Source organism: Larimichthys crocea, unplaced genomic scaffold, assembly GCF_000972845.2.
Source record: "Larimichthys crocea isolate SSNF unplaced genomic scaffold, L_crocea_2.0 scaffold83, whole genome shotgun sequence".
Lineage (NCBI taxonomy): Eukaryota > Metazoa > Chordata > Actinopteri > Sciaenidae > Larimichthys > Larimichthys crocea.
In genome coordinates this window covers 1018658-1027942 of record NW_020860930.1, presented here as the reverse complement: position 1 = coordinate 1027942, position 9285 = coordinate 1018658, and the positions used below count along the sequence as shown (strand labels likewise).

Sequence of the window (9285 nt, the reverse complement as noted above, 5' to 3'; positions counted from 1 at the left end):
AAATATATATATGTATATACATATATATACATAAACATACATACATATGTGTGTGTGTATATATATATATGGAGGTGTTATTATCGTTTATAAACATGAGGGAGGAGGACCTACGGTGGCCGTGCGCGGCCAGCCCTCCCTGTTGTTGAGGGGCTGCTGTAGTAATGGAGGGGGTCACAGTCGGCCAGGTATTTGATGCGGAATGCATCCTCAGCAAACGGCCGAGAAAGGTAAGGAAAGCCGGGCTGAGGGCTCCGCGGGGACTCGCTCCATGCCCGGGCTCGGTGCCTCACGCCCCGCTGATGTTGTCTGTGTCTCCGCAGGGCAAGTTTGAGTATCTGGTCAAGTGGAGAGGGTGGTCGTCCAAGTAAGTGAGCTAGCGTGTTAGCCTCCTCCTGCTAACGACACACACACACACACAGGCTGAAAATGGCACCAAACAATGCGGGGCTGCACCGCACGCACGCCGGGAGGAAACCCCGCATGACGGGGGGAAACCCGGTTAACACGCACAGGCGAAACGGGGCTGCTGCAGCGGCCACGTCGGCTCTCTTTATCCGGCTCTCGGTGCCGTTTGTCCCGCAGGCTGAGCCGACATGAGCCGGGCTGCAGGCTGGATCACCAGGTCAACAGAACCGAGCCTGAGACATGTACACTAACCCACATCCAGCCGAACCAGTGTTACTGTTATTATTATTGTTGTAATCATATCAGTCTTCCTGTTTATACGTCATTAAATCGGCTAAAATCTTTATTTAATTATTAGAAACATTCCTGATTAAGTTTCTGCTGATTTCCTGGAAATCCTGGAGATTCAGAGACTAATCATGGAAACACCTGGAAGCCTTTTAAAATTAACAGACATCCTGGAAACAACCCGAGTTATCCTGGATCCAGAATATTAAATTAATATTGATTCATTTTAAATTTAAATGTTTTTAAACAAACACTGTGTACATATAGTTAGTTCTTGTGTGTGTGTATACATATGGTCTTATCGTGGTCTTGTCGTGGTCTTATCGTGGTCTTGTCGTGGTCTTATCGTGGTCTTGTCATGGTCTTGTTATGGTCTTGTTGTGGTCTTGTCATGGTCTTGTTGTGGTCTTGTCGTGGTCTTGTTATGGTCTTGTTATGGTCTTATCGTGGTCTTGTTATGATCTTGTTATGGTCTTATCGTGGTCTTGTCATGGTCTTGTTATGGTCTTATCATGGTCTTGTTATGATCTTGTTATGGTCTTATCGTGGTCTTGTTATGATCTTGTTATGGTCTTATCGTGGTCTTGTCATGGTCTTGTTATGGTCTTGTCATGGTCTTGTTGTGGTCTTGTCGTGGTCTTGTTGTGGTCTTGTCGTGGTCTTTTCGTGGTCTTGTTATGGTCTTATCATGGTCTTGTTATGGTCTTATCATGGTCTTGTCATGGTCTTATCGTGGTCTTATCGTGGTATTGTCGTGGTCTTGTTATGGTCTTTTCGTGGTCTTGTCATGGTCTTATCGTGGTCTTGTTGTGGTCTTGTCATGGTCTTATCGTGGTCTTGTTATGGTCTTATCGTGGTCTTGTCATGGTCTTGTTATGGTCTTGTCGTGGCCTTGTTATGGTCTTGTCGTGGTCTTGTTATGGTCTTATCGTGGCCTTGTTATGGTCTTATCGTGGTCTTGTTATGGTCTTGTCGTTGTCTTGTTATGGTCTTGTTATGGTCTTGTTATGGTCTTGTCGTGGTCTTGTTATGGTCTTGTCGTGGTCTTGTTGTGGTCTTGTTATGGTCTTATCATGGTCTTGTTGTGGTCTTATCGTGGTCTTGTTGTGGTCTTGTTATGGTCTTGTTATGGTCCTGTCGTGGTCTTGTTGTGGTCCTGTCGTGGTCTTGTTGTGGTCTTGTTGTGGTCTTGTCGTGGACTTGTTGTGGTCTTGTCATGGTCTTGTCGTGGTCTTGTCATGGTCTTGTCGTGGTCTTGCCGTGGTCTTGTCATGGTCCTGTCGTGGTCTTGTCATGGTCGTGTCGTGGTCTTGTTATGGTCCTGTCGTGGTCTTGTTGTGGACTTGTTGTGGTCTTGTCATGGTCTTGTCGTGGTGTTGTCGTGGTCTTGTTATAGTCCTGTCGTGGTCTTGTTATGGTCCTGTCGTGGTCTTGTCGTGGTCTTATCGTGGTCTTGTCGTGGTCCTGTCATTGTCTTGTCATGGTCTTGTCATGGTCTTGTTATGGTCCTGTCGTGGTCCTGTTGTGGTCTTTTTGTGGTCCTGTCGTGGTCTTGTCGTGGACTTGTTGTGGTCTTGTCATGATCTTGTCGTGGTGTTGTCATGGTCTTGTCGTGGTCTTCTCGTGGTCTTGTCGTGGTCCTGTCGTGGTCCTGTAGTGGTCTTGCTGTGGTCTTGTCGTGGACTTGTTGTGGTCCTGTCGTGGTCTTGTTGTGGTCTTTTAGTGGTCTTGTCGTGGTCCTGTAGTGGTCTTGCTGTGGTCTTGTCGTGGTCTTGTCGTGTTCCTGTCGTGGTCTTGTCGTGGTCCTGTCGTGGACTTGTCGTGGTCTTGTCGTGGTCTTGTCGTGGTCCTGTCGTGGACTTGTTGTGGTCTTGTCATGATCTTGTCGTGGTCTTGTCGTGGTCCTGTCGTGGTCCTGTCGTGGTCTTGTCGTGGTCTTGTCGTGGTCCTGTCGTGGTCCTGTCGTGGTCTTTTTGTGGTCTTGTCGTGGACTTGTCGTGGACTTGTTGTGGTCTTGTCGTGGTCTTGTCGTGGTCTTGCCGTGGTCTTGTCGTGGACTTGCCGTGGTCTTGTCGTGGTGTTGTCGTGGTGTTGTCGTGGTGTTGTCGTGGTCTTGTCGTGGTCCTGTCGTGGTGTTGTTGTGGTCTTGTCGTGGTCCTGTCGTGGTCTTGTCGTGGTCTTGTTGTGGACTTGTGGTCTAATTGTGGATTTCTGTTTCCAGACACAACAGCTGGGAGCCCGAGGAGAACATTCTGGACCCGAGGCTGCTGGCAGCGTTTCATAAGAGGTATCAGAACCTTCAGCCTCTTCCTGTGGACTTGTTGGACAGGAAACAGTTTTAAATTTGAACTTATTTTGAAAAGTTCAAGTTAGCTGAGCGTTTGTGTTTCCTGTTTCAGAGAACAGGAGAGAGAGCTTCTGTTCCAGAAGAAAGGCAAGAGACCACGAGGACGACCACGGAAGATCCTGGTAAACCTCCACCTTCACCTTCCCCTCCACCACCTCCTTCTCCTTCACCTTCTCCTCCACCACCTCCTTCTCCTTCACCTTCTCCTCCTCACTCTTCTTGTCCTCCATCTTTCAGCCTCCTGCTCCAGCTGCTGTGAAGGACAGTCGCTCCTCCTCGTCCTCCTCTGGCCTGTCCTCCTCTTCCTCTTCTTCCTCAGAGGAGGAAGAGGACGAGGAGGAGGAGGAGGAGGAGGTGAAGAAGGTGAAGCCGGGTCCTCGTGTCGCCCCCGTCCCTCAGAAGAGGCCTCAGATCGTGATGTCCAAACCGGATCCTCCACGAAAGAAGAAGCGTGGGAGAAAGCCGCTCCACCCAGACCTGAGGGCGTTAAGACAGGCAAAGAGCAGACCTTCTCCTCCTCCACCTCCTCCTCCTCCTCCTCCTCCCCCCCCACGTCACCACCAGGTGCTCAGACTGCCACGGGACGAGCCTCGACCCGGGGTGAAGAAACCTCTGCAGCCGGCCAGCTTCACCTACACCGGACTGAGCCGGACCTCCAGAGACGAGGCCGCCTCCGCCTCCCAGACCTCCGCCAGCTCCTTCTCCCAAACAGCTGCCTCGAAGTCCGGATCGCTCGGCTGCATCTGGAGCAGTCGTTCCATGTCTCCGTCCACCGGCGCCTCCTCCTACAAGTCCAGCCCGTCCCCACAGAGTAAGAACTCTCTGTCTGAGCTGAAGCGCTCCGTCTCTGATGGCGGTGCCGGGTTCAAGGTGTCTTCTCTGAAACAGGGTGGAGGTTCGGGCTCACTGGGTCTGCACGGCAGCTTTGGGGGAGGTCAGACTGTCCAACGCTCCCCGCTGAGTCAGAGGAGGCAGGAGGGCGGTGGGCCGGTCCAACACAAGCAGCAGAACTCCAGCCTCTCCAAACCGTCGTCCTCTCCGACGCCTCGGGACCGAGCCAGCCAGGCACTCAGCCTCCGGGTGCTCAACCTGCAGAGCGTCAACACGAGCAGTGCCGGCAACAACACGAGCGGCGCTGGAGCTGCGGCGTCCAGGTCGAGCTTGAGGAGCGGTGGCATGGTTGTAAAAGGAGGACCGGGAAGTCGAACCTCAGCTGGGGGGCAGCGCTCGGGTCCGGCAGCAGGTGGTGGCACCGACCAGGCAAGGTTAAGAGAGGACCGGGCCGATGCCAAGAAGCTGACAGGAAGTGGCTCCGGCCGAGGAAATGGTGGCGGGAGGCACGAGGAGAGGAAGCACGGGCTCAGCTCTCAGAACCGGAGTCTGAACGAGCTCAGCACCGGCGACTCCGACGAGACCAGCAGCAGCGAATCGGAACACGATGCCGTCCTGTACCCAAACAACAGCCGGCCCAGCCTCGGTAACGACGCCACAGAGTCGGACACGGAGACGGACTGGCGGCCGGCCCGGAGCCTCCTGGAGCACGTGTTCGTCACCGACGTTACGGCCAACTTCATCACAGTGACCGTAAAGGAGTCGCCGACCAGCGTGGGCTTCTTCAACTCACGCAATCACTGAAGGACGTCGTGACGAGGCCTTGGCCTCAGCCGAGCCGAGCCGGACCAACGCTTCCTACGAGTTCTCAGGGTTCCTCCGCCGCGTCCTCGGCTCCTCGAATGCACAAACAGACGATCCAGCTTCTGTCGACCCATGACGTCACGTGAAACACGAAGGAACCCTGATGTTTGACCCGTTCACACCTCAAGTCAAATGTGAACGTTCGGTTTTGTTTTTTATCCATCATCCTCGGCACAGATGCCAAAACTCCACCGGGCACGTTTGTTCAGATTCCACCAGGACGTTCGTCCCTCCAGAACTTTGTTAACCGTCATTTTTCTGGTTCATGTGCTTCTAAATGTGTAAATATGCGACGTGGTAAAACTGTTATTATGATCTTCAGTTTGCACATTTTATTTTGAAAATTCTCTATGCTGTAGACACGGTTGCGATCACCTCCAGTGTTGGTGGGTCACATACGTGCCCAGTGCAACGTGCCCGTGAAGATCACGCCGCAACTGCTCAGACTGATCCTACAGACTCAAAGTCAACTTACTCGCTTTTTATAGCACGGAGCTTCATCAGCAGGTCCAGTTTGAAGAAGACCATGAGCCCTTTAAAAAGAAAGTAAGAGGACTTTGAGTCCAGCACGACGAGCTGCTGCTGCTTCTTCATCCACAGACTCGTGTTCAAAATGTCTGCCGGACCTTGTGGTGAAGCGATCAGAGACTGCAGATGGACGTACCTCCATCTTAACTCCACCTCTCCAGTGCCTCAGGTTCTTCCAGAGACGATCAAGCCCACTGCCACGTCACATTTTATCCAAACTAAATGTGACGCTTCATCGAGGGCAGCATGTTTTAAAATATCCTAAAAAAAAAGAAAGAAAAAGAAGTGAAGTCCGTCTGTAATCGGTACGTCTTCGTCCTCGGATCGTCTTCGTCCTCGGATCGTCTTCGTCCTCGGATCGTTTTCGTCCTCGGATCGCCTTCGTTCTCGGAGGATCGTCTTTGTCCTCGGATCGTATTTTTTTTTGTAATCATCTTTCAGTTCTCTTCGGACCAAAGCTGTTGAATGTGAACGATGGTTTTTAAGTTTTATTATTGACAGTATTGGTTGCACTACGCACAGTATAAATGTAAACATCTGATTCCTCCTCATCATCTCAGAGACGCTCCATCTTTTCTACCATTTGAATACCCCTGCCGTCACGTGAAATGTTAATTTATATTTGTAAATATGTTTTTTTCCATGTAATATCTATCTGGTGCTCATATTGGCTTACTAGCTTCAGATTCTTGTAGCCTGTGTGCCTCTCTGCCATTTTGAAGGTCTTTGAATAAACCATAAGAACCTATGTGTGGATTCACATCTTCACCAGCAGATGGCTCCGTTAGACAGGAAATGAAGCTCCTGGAACGAAGAAGAAGAATGTAGTTTGATCCATGAGAACAGATTACAACAAACAAACAAACAAACAAACAAACAAACAGACATTAACAAACATTAATAAACAAACAAACAAACAGACATTAACAAACATTAATAAACAAACAGATTAACAAACATTAATAAACAAACAAACAGATTAACAAACATTAATAAACAAACAGATTAATAAACAAAAATTAATAAACCGACAAACATTAATCAACAAACAAACAAACGTTAATAAACAAACATATTAACAGACAAACATTAATAAACAAACATTAATTTCAAACATTAATAAACATTAATTAACAAACAAACAGATTAATAAACACAGAGATTAAATTAATCAAAATATTCTAAAGACAACTGTAGATGTACAAAAACACAACTTAACACACACACACACGTGCAGAGGTGATGTCTGCGTGTGTTACAGTGTGTGTTACAGTGTGTGTTACAGTGTGTGTTACAGTGTGTGTGTGTCTGCGTGTGTTACAGTGTGTGTTACAGTGTGTGTTATAGTGTGTGTTACAGTGTGTGTGTGTCTGCGTGTGTTACAGTGTGTGTTACAGCGTGTGTTACAGTGTGTGTGTGTCTGCGTGTGTTACAGCGTGTGTTACAGTGTGTGTTACAGTGTGTGTTACAGTGTGTGTGTGTTACAGCGTGTGTTACAGTGTGTGTTACAGTGTGTGTTACAGTGTGTGTTACAGCGTGTGTTACAGCGTGTGTTACAGTGTGTGTGTGTCTGCGTGTGTTACAGTGTGTGTTACAGTGTGTGTTACAGTGTGTGTTATAGTGTGTGAGTGACAGAAGCTATCATCCACAGAGCTGCAGATTCAGTGATTTATGGTCAGAGTTGTGGAATTTTCCCAAAATAAGTTTGAGTCAACAGACAGCGACAGACAGAGAGGCCTCACAGCACGGAGAGTATGAACAGACTGAACACTGTGTGTGAGCACACACACACACACACACACACACACACACAGTTTTACATTACACACTTTGATTCCAGTCAGAGATAAACGTGGTGGAATGTAACTATTTACTCGAGTACTGTAATTAAGTACAGATTCAGAAGTTGACTGATTGGAGAACAGGTTGAAAGGGGGCGGGGCTTGATGGATCAAAGGTCATTCACAGACCTTGGTTCGGTGAGGTGACCCGTCCGTCTGTCTCTGCTGACATTTCTCAGCCGAGCTTGCAGCAGGATTCAGACGGAGGACGTGAAACAATGCAGTGAGAGTTTTTAAGGAGACAGCTCGGCCATTGATGTGTGTGTGTGGGTGGAGGATCCTGGCGGCAGCCGGGCCTGACGGTGGGCGGCTGCAGATGCCGGCTGTCTCCTCACACCACAGTGAAAACCTCCACACGTCTCGGCGTGACATCCGACTTCACCCACTCGTCCTACCTGTCAGAACCCGTCCACCCTACTCAGACAGGACTGATATCTGCACCTTTAGACCAGGACCCACCGGGACCAGAACCCAGACTGTCTAAAACCTGGACGTAGTCTCCGTGACGTCCACGCAGACTGTCTAAAACCTGGAAGTAGTCTCCGTGACGTCCCCGCAGACTGTCTAAAACCTGGACGTAGTCTCCGTGACGTCCCCGCAGACTGTTTAAAACCTGGACGTAGTCTCCGAGACGTCCCCGCAGACTGTCTAAAACCTGGATGTTTAAATTAAAGAATGTTTGTGATGATTGGGTGTCAGACATTTCTGATTGGGCCGGTTCTGTTTCTTGTTGTTCTGGGTCGAGTCCTGTAACACGAGCTGAAGCTAAAGTTGAGACACTTTGTACAAACGTGATGAAACTTTCTGATCCTGAGTCAGTTTGAATTCAGTCGCTATAGTGACGGCTCTCTATAGTGTCAGCAGCTGAGGCTCATGGGTAATGTAGTGTTCACACAGATTCATAAACAGAACATGTTAAATAGTTTAATGTTAGTTTAACTCAGCCTGCGTACAGCTGCATTACACTAACCATGTTTATTATACAGTACATGAAAATTACATAATATATGTATATAAATAATATATTAGACTGATTATAGTATAAATGTTTCACAACTGAAAGAAAATATTTTACGCAATATTATATAATATACGCTGTTTTATCTTGGTGGAAAGTAACTAAATACAATTACTCAGCTGTTGAGTACAGGTTAAAGGTACTTCTTATACTTGAGTCTCAGAGTATTTTTTTTTTATCTGGCAGCTTTAAAAATCTGATGTTTGTTCCAAATTAACTGTTTATACCTTTTTTGAAGCCCCGCCCCCTTTCACTCTGTGCTCCAATCACAGTTGAACAAGCTCCGGTCACCTTCCTCATTTCCTGTACTGAGATATGCTACGCGTTAGCTACGCGTTAGCAGTCACAATCATCCAATGAGATCACAGAGAACAGTCTCAGTTTGAACTTTAAACACTTTACTGATGTATATTTAACACAGTATTTTTACAGTGCAGTGTTTACTACAGTAAAGTGTCTGAGTATTATTCAGTATTTTAAAGAAAAACAACTTTTAATCAGTTTCTAACATCTGAATGTTTTTATCATTGTATTCTTATTTTACTGCTTTGAATACTTCAACTACATTTTAGTAGTACTTCAGAGAGGTACTTTACTAGTATGAGAACGTTTACTGCAGTAAGCGTCTGGATACTCAGCGTCTGTTTTTAGACTCTAATGTCTGAATGTTTTCATCAGTGCATCCTCATTTTACTTTTAATACTTCAAACACATTTGACATGTACACAGAGTATTTTTACAGTGTTCTGTCAGGAATTCACTGCAGTAAAGTATCTGAATACTTCTTGTATCTGAATACTTCTTGTATCTGAATACTTCTTGTATCTGAATACATTTTTATCAACTCGACTCTAACATCTGAATGTTTGCATCAGTGCGTCTTCATTTTACTTTTAATACTTCAAACACATTTTACTGAGTGCACACAGTATTTTACACAGTGTTGTATTTGTACTTTTACTGCAAGTATCTGGATACTTCCTTTACTACAGTAAAGTATCAGAGTACTGACTGTCAAACACTTTCATGACTCATAAATATAAATGAACCAACACGTGTTCATGAACCAACTGTCCTTTTTTATTTGACTCAAAACACTTTAAACTGTGTCTGTGTGTGTGTGTGTGTGTGTGTGTGTGTGTGTGTGTGTGTGTGTGTGT

At 47.0% G+C, this 9285-nt stretch overlaps 1 protein-coding gene across 2 annotated transcripts in view; it reads left to right on the top strand.

Annotated features, from left to right (window-relative positions):
- Window positions 1-6014, top strand: part of LOC104928297 (chromobox protein homolog 2) — a 6700-nt gene extending 686 nt beyond the window's left edge. Inside the window, exons 1-5 of one of the 2 annotated variants that reach the window (XM_019268972.2) lie at window positions 95-230; window positions 324-367; window positions 2918-2983; window positions 3096-3165; window positions 3281-6014. In XM_019268972.2, the coding sequence (XP_019124517.1) occupies window positions 165-230; window positions 324-367; window positions 2918-2983; window positions 3096-3165; window positions 3281-4678 (1644 nt within the window). In that variant the 5' untranslated portion in view covers window positions 95-164 and the 3' untranslated portion in view covers window positions 4679-6014. Of the gene's footprint in view, window positions 1-94; window positions 231-323; window positions 368-2917; window positions 2984-3095; window positions 3166-3280 lie in introns of those variants that run through there. The other variant, XM_027277103.1, reaches the window with a different exon arrangement.
- Window positions 6015-9285: the final 3271 nt, after the last annotated feature.